The sequence below is a fragment of the Delphinus delphis genome, chromosome 12, assembly GCF_949987515.2.
Source record: "Delphinus delphis chromosome 12, mDelDel1.2, whole genome shotgun sequence".
Classification (NCBI taxonomy): Eukaryota; Metazoa; Chordata; class Mammalia; order Artiodactyla; family Delphinidae; genus Delphinus; species Delphinus delphis.
Genome location: NC_082694.2, coordinates 13,715,464 through 13,732,295, shown reverse-complemented (window position 1 = coordinate 13,732,295; position 16,832 = coordinate 13,715,464). Strand labels below are relative to the sequence as shown.

General features: G+C 42.1%; 1 protein-coding gene across 1 annotated transcript in view; it reads left to right on the top strand.

The window, feature by feature from the left end:
- RPIA (ribose 5-phosphate isomerase A) overlaps positions 1 to 5,934 on the top strand; it is a 126,354-nt gene extending 120,420 nt beyond the window's left edge. The window contains exon 9 of the mRNA XM_069541265.1: positions 5,645 to 5,934. Coding sequence (XP_069397366.1) covers positions 5,645 to 5,712 — 68 coding nt within the window. The 3' untranslated portion in view covers positions 5,713 to 5,934. The remainder of the gene's footprint in view (positions 1 to 5,644) is intronic.
- Positions 5,935 to 16,832: the final 10,898 nt, after the last annotated feature.

Below are 16,832 nucleotides of genomic sequence, written 5' to 3'. Positions count from 1 at the left end.
ATTTTTTTGATGAAAAACTTCACTTGGGATGATGGAACAATATGAAAAAAGAATTATTTTATAATATATTTTTCTGAGTGGTGCTTAGAAAGACTCTTCCCCTGTTGCCTCTTTCCCATCAAGGAGAACCAGGTCCTGCAGGATTTCCTGATTTTTGTCAGCTCTGTGTGAGAACCTAAGCTCCCACTGCCTGTGTGTTGGAAGCCACAGCCATGAGTCTACAGTTCAAAAGAAGACGCAGTTTGTGCGAAGAGCAATGATGGATCCTTTATTTTAATGTCTCAGGGTAGCCTGTGTCTATCATTGACACCTTCCTGGGCCTTTATTTAAGAATGGTCCATAGGGAACATGGTTCCAGGCTACCACTGCTCAGAGGGTCAGTCTGTTACGCCAGCTTTCATTAAATAGGAAAACAATGTGACTGTTCTCACATGTCAGCCCGGTGCAGGTCATGGTGAATTGAACGGCTCCAGAAAAATAGTGCCAACGTCAAATTGCTTTTGTCCTGCAAATAGAATTTGGAGAAGTTGAAAGAGTAGACTTTGTTGTCCTATTCAAGTTTGGGTAATTGCAATCCAAGCCAGACTTAATTGACCATGAAGACAAATTAACAAATTAACTAGAAAATTAACTAGTAAGATTCCACAAGCATGTTTGGTGTGCATATTCTCTGGGAAATACTCAAGAATAAGATTTTGAAACAATGCTGAAAAGATAACTGAGCAAAAATTATGTTCACCTTTAAACTCAGAACTTTATGGCGATAATATCATTTTCTGAGAAAAATCGTGGTGTAGAAGGACATGCAGAAATACATTATGTTCCATATCTCACTAGTCAAAATATTATTTACCTTTTTATTTTATTCTATTTCTTTAAGTTTTTGCTATCTTTGACCTGGTCTCTTTTATGATGCTAGCAAATAGATTCTGGGTCTTACTTCTGGCTTCTGAAGGTACCAAGACAGATAGGGGTTTCCCCTAGGTAGCAGGCTGCTGTCCTGAAGACTCCAGCCCTTTAATTAACCATGCAGTGAAAGAAGTCAAAAGATAAACATCTGAAAAAAACAAATATGAAGCAAAATGGAGAAGGTATTATAAATATTAACGCTAGTTTTATACAATTCTTTTAACAAGTATTAAATTAAGAATTGTTTTTATGCACTCTTACTGAATGAATTCTGTTCCCCTAAAAATTATAATGAAGTTTTAGACTCTAGGACCTCAGAATGTGGCATTATTTGGAAAATATTCATTGTCGATATAATTAGGTAATTAAAATGTGGTCATACTGCAGTATGGTGGGCCTTTAATGAACATGACAGGTGGCCTTACAAGAAGAGGAGAAAGGACACAAAGACAGCAATACACAGAAGAGACCACGTGAAGACAAGTGATTGGACTTATGATACCACTAGTTCGGGAAAACCTGGGGCCACCAGAAGGTGAAAAAAGGGCAAGGAGGGGTCCTTACCTACAGGTTTCAGAGAGGGCCTGGCCTGGACAACACCTTAAATTCATACTTCAAGTTTGCAGTCCTGAGAAAGGATCCATTTCTGTTGTTTTAGGCCACCAAATTCCTAGTACCTTCTTACAGAAGCCTTAAGAAACAAATAAGCCAGCAATGAACATGGAAACGTAAACTGTGGGAAAAAGTGAAAGTGAGAATTCTGTCGTGTTTTCTTTTGTTACAAATCAATTTTCCAGAAACCCCTTTTTAAAACTATTCTTTAAGATGGATGAATTTCAAAGAGAATTTGTCTCTTTTGTGAAGTTACCAGAAAACTTTTAAAAGTCTCCAATTATTATTTGTTGTATTATGACCAACTGTCCTAAAATATACAGACAATGTGAACTCTCTTAAAAACTCATTCTTGGTCAGGAAAGTCTTTGAAATATTCCTTTCCTACCTTCAGACAGAAATGATAAGACTTCTGATTCTAAAAGAGGCTCTCTGTCCCGTGTATGTGACAAAAAACATGTTAAGGCCTGTAAACAGAACTAACGAGCAGTCAACACTAGTCACTGCACACCACGCACCAATAATAAGAGTGTTTCAGGGTCGAATGAGTGACCTCCATGACTCCCGGGTGGGGAGCAGACCTCTGTGAGTCTCTAATTTTGACCACAGTCAACTGAATGAGGAAGGTCTTAGGCAGGCAGCTTCACTGTACTTTTGTCTCTTGTCAGATACTATTAGCCTGAGGTCCTTAAAAGTGAAAGCCAGTGTCTGATATTCATGGCCTGGGAAGACTGTCTTGTTGGTGTTTGAGTTTGTTTTCCTGCTGTCCTTTCTCTGCGGGATGGAGACTGGGATACTGTTACACACTCAGTGCAGGGTGTTCCGTAGACGTTGCCACCCAAACAGCCCAAACCCGTGGTGCTTTGGACAAGATGAGAGACACACGGAGGCCTGTTCACCTCCTGGATGCAAAGGACTGTTCTCTGTGTTAACAGGAGAGAGTTTGTCCTTAAGGGAGAGTTGAGATCAGCCCACTCAGTAGAGGGAGTTCTCCGGCTGAAGGTGGGCTGCACTGGACCCTGAGCCCTGAGGCACCTGTGATTGGAGCTGGTTACCTTTCAAAACTAACAGCAAGTTCTCACCCCACAGAGGGCGAAGTCCATGGAAAAGCATTTTGGCTCATAGGGACTTCAGGAATGGCTCTGTGAATGTATTTATCCCAACTTTATAAGTTTTCTCACACCCTGGAGAAGCAGGTTTGGTTCCCTGCCTGACTTTTCTGAATCAAGACCTTACTCTCCATGTTCATGACAGAATCTGTATCTAAATGTTTGACTCGTTTTTGTTTCCTTTCTCTTGGAATAAAGATAAAAATCCCATATTTAAATATCAATAAGGTGAGTGGGAAAATCATGTGCTGGAGATGAAGACTTTTGTCTGTAAATGTTAAACTATGTTCTGTGTCACACTCACCCACAGACTAACTGGACAAAGTAAGACAATAATTTCATTGATTTGCCTGCCTGAGCTCTCACTGCCCTATAAGTTCTTCACCTCCTCTGGGATCTTCACTCAAAGCTCACCCTTGCACTCCAAAGATGGTCTTCTTACAAGGCATAGCTTTTCTGGGTGTTTAATAATTTTTTCCACTGTCTACATGTGAGGATTTTTGGTTTGACCTTGTAAGAAAGTCTAGGTCACTTGAGAAGTGGGGAGTGGAGAACAGAAGAAGATTCCAAGCACCAAATGAAAGATTCTGGTCTATTAAATTTTAGTTGAAGCTGCCTTTGGGTAAGAGTTTGTATGGTAATCCAAGATCTCAAAGGATATACTTTTCTCCAATTTTTTATATAGATAAGGAGGTGTAACTGAAAAAAATGGAGACTATAAGCGGACTGATTGCTTAATAACTTGTAAGGTTGCCATTTCTGAGTGAGTCCCAGAAGAGAAGATGACTCTGCACTAAGTACAACCTGCAGTGGACTTTATGACCTAGTGGACCAGTGAAGCTAAAGTGCCTGGGGTTAGATAGGGACAGTGTATGGAGGCTACAGAAAGCTCAGCGGGAGAAGCACAGTTCAGATCTCCAGAGTATTGGAATAATGCCATAATCCCTTCTGAAGATACCGATTCCCTTTTTTTTTTTTTTTTTGCCTCTCACTGTTGTGGCCTCTCCCGTTGCGGAGCACAGGCTCCGGACGCGCAGGCCCAGCGGCCACAGCTCACGGGCCCAGCCGCTCCGCGGCACGTGGGACCTTCCCGGACCGGGGCACGAACCCGCGTCCCCTGCATCGGCAGGCGGACTCTCAACCACTGCGCCACCAGGGAAGCCCCGAATTCCCTTTTTTTGATATGGGTTCTGATTTGCTATTAATTCCTTGTAGAGACTACATGCTGTCTATAGGCCCAAAAGGAGTCCTGTGACCTGAGTTGCTCTTTCTGCATTGAGTGGTAACTGACCCACTAGTCTATAAACATATGCATGCAAAAGAGCATCTATCATCAGGTAGAAGTGGGATATTAAGGCCAGGGCTTGATTCTGTCCCCCAGGCACACAGGATTTACCCACGTAGGTTGTTCAAACTCTCTTGGCACCAACACTTGCAGACTTCCCCCTTTTCTCTCATGGTGTACCTACAGGCTTCTGTGGATTCCCTTTAGCAAACTGATTGAAGAAGAAAATAATTCAGATCAAATTTATGTCATATATGCTTTCATCTTTTCAAAGTAGATTTTTATAGCATTGAAGCCCACTTTAAGAATAGTGGGGTAAGACCGTGCAGGAAGAAAATATCTCAGTGGGCAGGACTTGGAGTTATGTGCTCGAATCCACTTTGCCTTGCACAGAGATAACCTGTGTCAGAGATCTTTACTAATTCAAGAGCAGTGATTAACAGTTTGGCCAAATGGTCAGAAGATTGGATCAACCATGACTGGAAGGTTGGTGAGAAGTAGATCTAAAGCAGAGTTTTCAAATGCATCTTTTGAACTGAGCACATTTCTTGGAGTGCCCCTTAGTATTTTCAGGTACAGAAGTAAAATTTAATAGTTAATAGAAGATTACAGTAACACAATACATAAATGTCAAATTGGTTAATCCATTAATGAGTAAAAGATTTGAGTTACTATACACCGAAGGTGGTGTTGTACATGGCAGTGGGAACATGGGTAGTGGAAAATATAAAGTTATAAATGTTAACTATGGCTGACTCTTATCTATATCTATATTTATGTGTCTATCTATCTATCTATCATGATTTCTCACCTTCTTCTGAGAGGCAGAGGTAAGAGGAAGGATACATGCAGATTATGGGTATTTCATGTTGGATTAAATAGTCAGGAGTGCTTGTGAGGAGAGCACCTGCCCTTGTCCTGTCTCTGAGTGAATTATGTCTCCCTCTGCTGGTGATCTAGAGTTGAGACACGTTAAGATTTTTTCTACAACCTTTATTTATATACAATAAACTGCACATGTTTAGCATAGACAATTTGGTGAGTTTGGATATATGCATACACTCATGAAATCTTTACCACAATCAAAGTTTTAGACATATCGTTCTCCTTCAAAATTTTCATCACATCCCGTTGGGTATTTTGTTGTTGTTAGGATTTTATATTTTATTTTATTTTATTTTATTTTATTTTATTTTATTTTATTTATTTATTTTTGCGGTACGCGGACCTCTCACTGTTGTGGCCTCTCCCGTTGCGGAGCACAGGCTCCGGACGCGCAGGCTCAGCGGCCATGGCTCATGGGCCCAGCCGCTCCGAGGCATGTGAGATCTTCCCAGACCGGGGCACGAACCCGTGTCCCCTGCATCGGCAGGCGGACTCTCAACAACTGCGCCCCCAGGGAAGCCCCATTTTATTTTATTTATTCATTTTTAATGATAATACTGAAATCTCCCCTCCTAACAATTCAGTTCATTATATGGTCCTGTCACTTTAGGCACTGAGCTGTACAGCAGATCACTGGACCTTATTCATCTCAAAGCTGAGACTTTATACTCATTATTTTGAAAAGGTTTGTCCATGCTTGATCACATGCAGAGCTGAGCAGGAGAGTAAAAACACACAAACGAATACAGTCTTCTGGTATAGTTTGTGTTTACCTAGAGTAAAAGCAGTTCACATCCTCAGTTCTCCCCCAGGACAGTGTTAATTCTCTTGTTCTCTGTCACAGTGAAGGCTGAAGAAACTTTGATTGTCTGGACATTCCACAGTGTGTCGTATAATGCAGGACTGGATTGATGGCGTCACGTTCATTAGATTCGACGGGCAAGAAATTGCCAGGACTGTAAATGACTGGTAAAAATATACGTGCTCCAGACAATACGATGTAAATCCTACCACAATTCATGGGCTGCCAATCAGTGGATATGGCAGGGGTCCAGATGCCTGAGGCATCTCAGACTGGCACATGTTATCCAGGCTAAAGAACAAGAAATTGAACCTTGTCCTCCTACCACTGATGGTGAGGCAGAGTGTTTGTGGGCTTGGTGGAATGTTGACACAATACATTCCACACTTGGGTACAAGACACCACCCATTTGTGGCTCACACAGAAAGCTGCCAGTCTGAGTTGGCGCAGGGAGGAGAGGTCTGTGCATCAGGTTCAGGTCATGATATATAGGTGGCTGTGTCACTTGGGCCATACGATCCAGTACATATGTTGTTGCATGATACATCTGTGATAGATAAGGATATTGTGTGTACACTCTATAAACTGTAATAGAGCTCACATCATAGATTTCTAGGGTTCTAGGGCAAGACGATGCCACCCTCAGGAAATTAAAAAAAACAACTATACAATGTTAAAAAATCAGCTCTCAGAATGTCAGGGATGCTTGCTAGACATGGCCTTGGAAGTGAAGTAGCTTCGTGATTGAGTTTCCCATTATAATCTGGTAATTTTCTTTTTTCCTTTTTTGCGATACGCGGGCCTCTCACTGCTGTGGCCTCTCCCGTTGCGGAGCACAGGCTCCGGATGCGCAGGCTCAGCGTCCATGGCTCACGGGCCCAGCCGCTCCGCGGCACGTGGGATCTTCCCGGACCGGGGCACGAACCCGTGTCCCCTGCATCGGCAGGCGGACTCTCAACCACTGCGCCACCAGGGAAGCCCTCACCACCATTTTTAATCCCACCACATAGAAGCCAAAGAGCAACTGTGTGTGTGTCAACTAGATTCTCTTCGTGTTTCCATTCCTGCAGTCTTCCCACACTTTAAAATTCTTAACTTTTGTGGGAAAGAATCCCCTCATATCATTCTGTATTCTTCCAGTGTTCTACAGGGTAAATTCTATGCCCTACAGTTTATTTATTTTTTAATCCCTACTTTTGGAATTTTAATATCTCACATTTTCTTTCTGTGAAAGGTAATTGAGACAAATCAGATATGTTTAGCATTAGGATATTGTAGGGACTATGGACTTACAATTGACTATTTAGACACTCATAACCCCAAAGTCTTACTGATGTTCTCAGCTAACTCCCCCTGGGGACTGCTGTCTAGAACATGGTAAACAGGTAGGAAGATATGTAGTAAAAGGGAGAATCAGAAAGTGGGGAAAGTGGGGAAAAATATTCTTGAATATTATGACATGTTATCTTAAAAAATATATCAAAAACTGCTAAACCCATTATGTTGCTATAAATCTGCCTCAGTTGTCCACCTGTTACACTGACTACATTTATTTGACACCTACCTGTACCTGAGGGAGGGAGAAGTCGGATGCGCTTTCACTCACCTCTCCTTCCTCAGGTCTGTTTGCTCAGAGGGCACTTAGACCCTTCCATTCTCCTGCTGGTTCTGTCAGGCAAGGCTCTGCAGCTGATGGGGCCTTAACCTGTGATGTCTGAGGAGTAGAGGAGGCTTTCATGGTCCAGAGGCCTCAGCTTCAAACTACTCCCCTGATTCTCTAACATCTTCCTCTTACACTGACTCAGAGAATCTGCCTGCCTGCTCCCCAGACAGTCAACATATGTGGGCAGCTGGGCCACTCGGAGAGGGGTGTTTGTGTTCAGGGCTGTACCACTGTGGGCGGATCTTCCATGTCTTGCTGGCAGTAATAAACTCCAGCGTCCTCAGCCTCCACCCTGCTGATTTTTAGTGTGAAATCTGTCCCTGACCCACTGCCAGTGAACCTGTCTGGGACCCCAGAGGCCCGGTTGGAAGCTCCATAGATCAGAAGCTGTGGAGACTGGCCTGGTTTCTGCAGGTACCAATTCAAGTAAGTGTCTCCGTCACTATCTTGGAGGCTCTGACTGGATCTGCAGGAGATGGAGGCCGGGTCTCCAGGGATGACAGACAGGGAGAGTGGAGTCTGGGTCAGCACAATATCCCCACTGGATCCTAAAATAATGAAAGAAAACAACAAAGTTCTGGACAAAATTTATGAAACAGTTTCAAAATTTGTCTTCTGTTATTGACGTCAGGCTAATTTTTTTTTTCTTTTTGATTCCGAAGAATACCCAAAATACCCAATTTCAAAAAGAACCCAAGATTTACAATGCAAAGAGGTCTCTAGACGTCATGTACACTTGACCACTCTTTCTATGCCACCATCTTCACCAGAGGACAGACACTGCTTGTTCCTTCCAGATTCATCCTCATTCTCATATCACTAAACATCACATGTCTTTTGCAGAGGGTATGGTATGCTTCTAACATGTGGACAAAGACACATGAAAAGCAGTGGTGGTGCTCCCAGAGCTCACCCTCCCACCCTCCTTCTCATCTCCCCTCCATCCTTACCTGGGACCCAGAGCATGAGGAGGCCCAAGAGCTGAGCAGGGAACCCCATTTTCAGAAGCTGCAATTGATGAGTCCTGATAAGTCAGAGCACGACTGGAGCTGAGCTTTTATCTCACACTTGCAGGGGAAGGTCCTCCCTCGGGAACAACATGCAAATCCCCTGGTGGGGGAGGGGGGACAGCTGTGTGGAAAGAGCCAGGGGGAGGGAGGGAGGGGCCCAACTTTGAGCAAAGTGACATAAAGGCCTTCTGTGTTTGGAATAAAATGAACATCTAAAATCCATACTTCTTGGAATAGTGGGAAGAAGAATTCCACTGTGAAAGTCCGGATTGATTGCAAGAACCCAGTGTACGTGGCCTGCGGCTCTAAGAAAGCATACGAGACCCTGAAGTGAAGACATGTGTGTCCAGGGTCAATATCCGGGAGGGGAACAGTCATTTTGCTCTGATTCTTCCAGGCTGATCTAGATAAGAGAACAGCTCCTTCCCCACTAGTACTGACCATCAGAACTTTCTCCAAATAACTGCACAGAGTTAAGCTGTTTCAAGAGCTGTCAGGTAAGTGCAGTTCCCAGGTTATCTGTTTAAGAATGTTAGAAACAGATGTTAGAACTGGTCTTTTCCTGAGACCTCATGAATTATATTTCAAAGACCACTTAAATCACAAGAACTTGACAGTAAAATGAAATACCTGAAAACCAGTTGTTTTACTCTGGTGAATAATCTATCATAGTTCTATGTCTCTGTCTCTCTATCTCTCTCTGTCTCTTTCTGTCTCTGTCCCTCTCTCTCTCTGTCTCTCTGTCTCTCTCTCTCTCTCTATATATATATATGTTTTGTACACACACACACACACACACACACACACACACACACACACACACATATATACACATATATATGTCAGATTAATCAAAGGAAAAAATTCACTTGGGATGATGGAACATAATGAAAAAACAACGATTTTATATTATTTTTTCTGAGTGGTGCTTAGAAAAACTCATCTCCTGTTGACTCTTTCTCACCTGGTAGAACCAGGTCCTGCAGGGTTTCCTGGGTCTTGTCAGCTCTGTGTGAGGACCTAAGGTTCTCACTGGCCAATATGTTGGAAGCCATAGCCATGAGTCTACATTTCAAAAGGAGATGCCCTTTCTGAGAAAAGCAATGACTGGATCCTTTATTTTTTTTATTTATTTTTTCCCCCTTTTTTGCAGTATGCGGGACTCTCACTGTTGTGGCCTCTCCCATTGCGGAGCACAGGCGCCACACGCGCAGGCTCAGCGGCCATGGCTCATGGGCCCAGCCGCTCCGCGGTATGTGGGATCTTCCCGGACCGGGGCACAAACCCGTGTCCCCTGCATCGGCAGGCGGACTCTCAACTACTGCACCACCAGGGAAGCCCTGGATCCTTTATTTTAACGTCTCAGTGTAGCCTATGTCTATCATTGACACATTCCTGGGCTTTTATTTAAGAATGGTCATTATGGAACACAGCTCCAGACCACCACTGCTCAGGGCATCAGTCTGTCACACCAGCTTTCATTAAATAGGAAAACAACACGACTATTCTCATGTGCCAGCCTGGTGCAGGTCATGTTGAATTGAACAGCTCCTGAAACATAGTGCCAATGTCAAATTGCTTTTGTCTTGAAAATAAAACCTTGGAGAAGTTGAAAAAGTTGACTTTGCCATCTTATTAAAGTTTGGATAAGTTAAATCCAAAGTCAGACTTAATTGACCAAGACAAATTAACTAATACGATACTATGTAAGATTCCACAAGAACATCTGGTCTGAATATTCTCTGGGAAATATTCAAGAATAAAATCTTGAAACAATGCTGAAAAAATAACCGAGCAAAAATTATGTTCATCTTTAAACTCTGAACCCTATGGCAATAATCTCGTTAACGGAGATAAGCCATGGTGTAGAGGTACAAGTAGAATTACACATGTTCCATACTTCACTGTTCAAAATATTATTTACTCTTTCATTTTATCTATTTCTTAAAGTTTTTGCTTTCCTTGACCTGTTTTTTTTTTTTTTTTTTTAATGATAGTAGCAAAAAGATTCTGGGTTTTACTCCTGGCTAATGAAGGTACCAAGACAAATAGGTGTTTCTACTAGGTAGCAGCCTCCTATCCTGAAATTCCAGCCCTCTAATCAACCATGTAGTGAAAGAAGTCAAAAGATAAGCACCTGAAAGAAATACAAACAAATATGAAGCAAAACGGAGAAATTGTTATAAATATTAAAGCTACTTTTATAGGAATCTTTTAACATGTTTTAACTTAAGAACTGTTTTTATGCTCTATTATTAGTTCAATACTGTTTCCCTAAACTTATATTGAAGTTTTAGCCCCCAGAACCTCAGCATATGACATTATTTGGAAAATATTCATTGTAGATATAATTAGGTTAATTAGGATGTGGTTATACTGTAGTATCGTTGGCCTTTTTATAACTGAAATATAATTAATGTAAAATATCATGTTAATTTCAGGTGCACAGCACAGTGACATATATATACATATATGAAACTCTTCCCTTATAGGTTATAAAAAAATATTGAGTACAGTTCCCCGAGCTATACAGTAGATCCTTGTAGGTTATCTATTTTATATAAAGTAGTGTGCATATGTTAATCCCAACCTCAGTGTATCCCTTGCCCCACCCCCCTTTCCCCTTTGGTAACCATTAAGTTGCTTTTTTTTTAAAATTTTTATTGGAATATAGTTGATTTACAATGTGTTAGTTTCAGGTGTATAGCAAAATGAATCATATATATATATATATATACTCTTTTTAAAATTCTTTTCCCATATAGGTCATTACAGAGTATTGAGTAGAGTTCCCTGTGCTATACAGTAGGTCCTTATTAGTTTTCTATTTTATATATAGTAGTGCTCATGTATCAAAACCAGTCTCCCAATTTATCCCTGCCTTCCCCCTTTTCCACCCTGGTAACCACAATTTTGCTTTCTATATCCATAACTCTATTTCTGTTTTGTAAATAAGTTCATTTGTACCATTTTTTGAGGTTCCACATATAAGCGATATCATATGATATTTGTCCTTCTCTGTCTGAATTACTTCACTTAGTATGATAATCTCTAGGTCCATCCGTGTTGATGCAAATGACATTATTTCATTCTTTTTTATGACTAAGTAATGTTCCATTGTATATATGTACCACTTCTTCTTTATCCATTACTCTTTTGATGGACATTTAGGTTGCTTCCATGTCCTGGCTATTGTAAACACTGCTGCAATGAACACTGGAGTGCATATATATTTTTGGATTATGGTTTTCTCTGGATATATGCCCAGGAGTGGGATTGCTGGATCACATGGTAGTTCTCTGTTTAGTTTTTTAAGGAACCTTCATACTGTTCTCCATAATGGTTGTACTAATTTACTTTCCCACCAAAAGTGTAGGAGGGTTCCCTTTTCTCCACACCCTCTCCAGTATTTATTGTTTGTAGACTTTTTGATGATGGCCATTCTGACTGGTGTGAGGTGATAACTTGTAGTTTTCATTTGGATTTCTCTGATAATTAGTGATGTTGAGTATGTTTTCATGTGCTTTTTGGCCATCTGTATGTCTTCTTTGGAAAAATGTCTATTTAGATCTTCTGCCCATTTTTTGATTGGGACGTTTGTTTTTTTGACGTAGAACTGCATGAGTAGATTGAATATTTTGGAGATTAATCTCTTGTCAGTCGCTTCATTTGCAAATATTGTCTCCCATTCTGAGAGTTGTCTTTTTGTTTTGTTGATGGTTTCCTTTGCTGTGCAGAAGCTTTTAAGTTTAATTAGGTCCCATTTGTTTATTTTTATTTTCATTATTCTAGAAGGTGGATCAAAAAAGATAGTGCAATTTATGTCAAAGAGTGATCTGCCTATGTTTTCCTCTACGAGTTTTATAGTATCTGGTCTTACATTTAGGTCATTAATCAATTTTGAGTTTATTTTTCTGTTTGGTGTTAGAGAATGCTCTAGTATTATTCTTTTCCATGTAGCTGTCCAGTTTTCCCAGGACCACTTATTGAAGAGACTGTCTTTTCTTCATTGTATGTTCTTGCCTCCTTTGTCATAGATTAATTGACCATAGTTGCATAGGTTTATTTCTGGGCTTTCTATCCTGTTCCACTGATCTATGTGTCTGTTTTTTTTATGTCAGTACCATACTGTTTTGATGACTGTAACTTTGTAGTATAGTCTGAAGTCAGGGAGCCTAATTCCTCCAGCTCCATGTTTTTCTTTCTGAAGATTGCTTTGGCTATTTGGGGTCTTTTATGTTTGTTAAACTTATAATTAATAATTAAAGTTATAAGACAATTATGGTAGATCAGAAAATATGTTACTCCGATTGAGACTGCAGTCTAATTCATCATGTCTTGAATCAAGTTGGGTCTAGGGTCTCACTTTGACAAACAGAATGTGATGACAGGAACCCTGTGCCAGTTCTGGAGTCTAGGTCTCAAGTACCTTGCAGCTTCCACCTTCCCTCTTGGATATAAGAAAGCTGATCTAGCCTATTGGAGGATGAGAGGCCATGTGGAAGAGAACTGAGGCCCCTCAGCCAACAGCCAACACTGACCACCAGATATGAGGTCAGTGAACCAAGCTCACTGCTCTGAGACTACCAGCCCTGCAGGGAATGGGACAGGCTCTGCGGGACACAGGAAAGGAGGGTGAAGGCTGGGTTTACACACAGTGCCTGTGGTCTGGTGACAGCTCCTCAGTAATTATCCCCTTCTTGATAAGAAATGCCCTGAGCACTGGAAACTGAGATTCTCATCTATCTAAATTTAGGAATTCCCTAGCATTCAAAACAGAGTCAGACTTTTTCCAAAGTTTGGGAAAGCCTAGAAAACAGAGGCATAAAAAGGGAGCTCAGTCTGCCCCTTGGGTGATTCTTGTGGGAGCCTCACCCCCGGCTCTGGAGACGAGGGGAAGAAGGGTCCTGCGATGCTCTAGGGAAGAGGGAAGTAGCATGAGCAGTGAACACTGCCCCATCTGCTGCCTGGGAAAGCTAATAGTCTTCCCCACCTCCTTCCCTCAAAATCCCTTTTCCTCATGAAAAATAAAGAAAAGAAAAATCTCTGGAAAAGAGATTTTACGGTAGAAAAAATGCACATGAAACGTCACAGGCTACAGTGAGGGATGTATTTATTTTGTGGAATAATATTGATGACTTTCAGTAGAAATGATAATATATGGCTAGTAATATCTTCCATAGCACCCTCATTCTGAAATATTCAAGGGTGCATAAAATAGACCACCTGGGTACTCTTCACACAATATATATACACACACACACAAACACACACACTTTGTGGTGCATCATCTAGTTAACCCTCACAACACCCCTTTACATGTGTAGTGATCTATTGCACAGATAAGAGAAGAGTTCATCAGAGCGCATGTGTGGTTTGGCCAATGTCACATGGTCAGCGGGTGCTGGGCTGGGATTCAAAGTCAGATCTGTGTGACATTAAATCTGCTCCTTCCATGAGGCCACATCCATCCCATAAATGAGCTCATGGCCTATGAAGTAGGAGAAAAGACAAAACCAGAAGGACCTTGTTACATTACAGCTCCCTGGGGCTCCTGCCTCACACCATGCTGACCTTCACCTTAAACTCAGCCCTCAGCGGTTTCTCCTATAAAGCACAACGCTCTCCAAACCTTTGCAAACGCTCAGTGACATTATTCCAGTGACAAGAGGCACTTCTTGCATTGCCTCGATTGCTTCCTCATCTCCACGTGTCCTTCCCATTTCTCCACCTCTGTCTCTCCCTGCTAAGGTTGTGTCCTATAAAGAAATTCAACCTCCCCAGATAATCCAGTGTAATATAAAAATATTATAAATATAAAATATAAATATATTTATATTTATATAAATATAAAATATAAAAATATAAAAAACCTCCCCAGATAATCCAGCGTAATATAAAAATATTATAAATATAAAATATAAAAATAAAATATAAATATATAAATATAAAAATATAAAAAACCTCCCCAGATAATCCAGCATAATATAAAAATATTATAAATATAAATTATAAATATATTTATAAATATAAAATATAAAAAACCTCCCCAGATAATCCAGTGTAATATAAAAATATTATAAATATAAAATATAAATATATTTATAAATATATAAATATAAAATATAAAAATCCTCCCCAGATAATCCAGCGTAATATAAAAATAAAGAAAAAAGATAACAACAACCTCCCCCTTTTCACATGTGCTTTGGGAACTAACCCCAGGCTCTCAGATACCCAGGTTGTACAAGAGCTAAGCAAGCATCTTTATTTATTTATTTGCGGTACACGGGCCTCTCACTGTTGTGGCCTCTCCCGTTGCGGAGCACAGGCTCCGGACGCGCAGGCTCAGCGGCCATGGCTCACGGGCCCAGCCGCTCCGCGGCATGTGGCATCCTCCCGGACCAGGGCACGAACCCGCGTCCCCTGCCTCGGCAGGCGGACTCTCAACCACTGCGCCACCAGGGAAGTCCTAAGCAAGGCGTCTTATCCAAGAGACTTTTCTCCCTAAGAGAAATTCTGCTTCTCCTGCAGTAAAATGTTCTCCATCTCTTATCAAAATTGACACCAAATTATAAAAGGTCGGAAATTTTTGGGAGAACAGAGAATATCTATCCACCCAGAGAGGCAGTAGATGTTTCCTCTCCTCATATAACTTCCCTGCTATAAAAAATGACCACGACCTTATTGGCTTCAAATAATTGAAGCTTATTACCTTGCAGTTCTGTGAGTGGGAAGTCTGGGTGGGTCTCCCTGGTTGGCAATCAGGGGCCGACAGCACTATGTTCCTTGTGGCAGCGAAATGGAATGACTTGTTCCCAGCCTTTTCCAGCTTTTAGATGCCACTCTCTTTCCTTGGCCCGTGGCCTTTTCCTCACATCCCTCTGGCCTTTCTTTCCATCATCATTTCTCCTCTCTATAACTCTAACCCTCCAACATCCCTATTATAAAGACCCCTGTGATGACTTAGCACCGCCTCACCAGGTAATGCAGCGTAATATCCCCTTAGATCTTTAACTTAATCACAACCGCGAAGATCCTTTTGCCATAGAAGGTGACATTCACAAGTTCCAGAGATTTGGATGTGGACATCTTTGGCAACTGCGGGGTGACATAATTCAGATCTTCAACCCCTCTAATATCACCAGAACATAAATTAGTTCTCCCCTAAATGAACATCGGAAAGCACATGGCTAGGAGGAAGAGAGAACGGGGAGCAATACACAGATATGTGAAGCCATGAAGCTGGGAGAAATCTGAGACTCAGGGGCCCTCTGGTCTGCGGGTCTTAGGGATTGAGAGACTCCTCTAATGAGGAATTCATAGGGCATAACTGTCTGTGCAGAGGTCCCTCTGATTTAGTGCCACAGAAGAAAAAATTTACTGCTTAAATCTAATCTAAGAGAGATTGGTAAGGGGAAATTAAATGTTTCCTTAATTTTCCTATTCATCAGTAAAGGAGAAATGGAAAAAATTCAGAGCAGAGATGCCTTCCAAGAATAAGAACTTGCCTATGGTCAGGTTGAGTCGCCAGTGGCAAGGATGTCCATGCAGGCAGCATACGTGAGAGGTGCAGGGAGCACTGCCAGGGGAGGAGGGAAGAGAAGATGGACCGTGACAGCACACATCAGCAGGCCTGTTGCTGTTGAGGCTGACTGGACCTCAACCCCACTGTGGAAACAAGGTGAATGTCCCTGAGTTATTCCACCTGAGATGTGAGGGCACTGAGGTATTTACGCACCTCCTTCTGTTGAGGGCTGTCCTAGGAGGTGCTCATTCCAGGCCCTCTGGCCTGCAACACATGCAGGCACAGCTGTTTCCCCCTTATTCAGAGTGAGCAGTGAGGAACAGATGGGGGTTTAGGAAGTCAGCAGAGGCGCACGGAAGTGGAAAGCCTGAGGGTACCAACAGCAACCCCTACATCCACCTGGAAAAGAATGTGTATTTTCACTCAGGAGCTCCATGTGAGCTGCATCTCTCTGGTACAGGATACTGGCTGCCTAGTGGCAAGCAGGTTCCTTAGAAACTCAGGCCCTAAGGCAGCAGGAGTTTTTCTGCACAGGCTGCACCACTGTGGTTTGGCTACCTGCAGTCATGCCTGCAGTAACACTGCCCAGAGTCCCCAGGCTCCAGGGCGCTGATGCTAAAGGCTTAGTAGGTTCTATTTCCCCTGCTGCTTTGCTGGGCTGGGACAGCAGGGGCCAAGGTAGAGATGTGAGATACAAAGGGCTCAAACCTTTGTCCAGGTTTTATTCGGATCCAGATATTTCTCTGTGTACATTGGCACTGGCTTGATAGGAAATGGTGACTCCCTGTCCTGATGTCTGGGCATCTGGGTCAGGATGATGTCTCCACTCACTGCTAAAAATTAAAATAATAAAGTGGCATTCATGGTGCACAGCAGGGGACATGCACAGAGCATGCATGTTCACTTAAGAGAGAGGGTTTACTAATCTGGTCTTGCCCCACAGCCTCCCTGCTGACCTGCTATCCAGAAAGCCAGGCTCCAGAGGAGCTGCCCCTGAGTCTGCAGTAACGTCCTGGTAGGAAGTGCTCA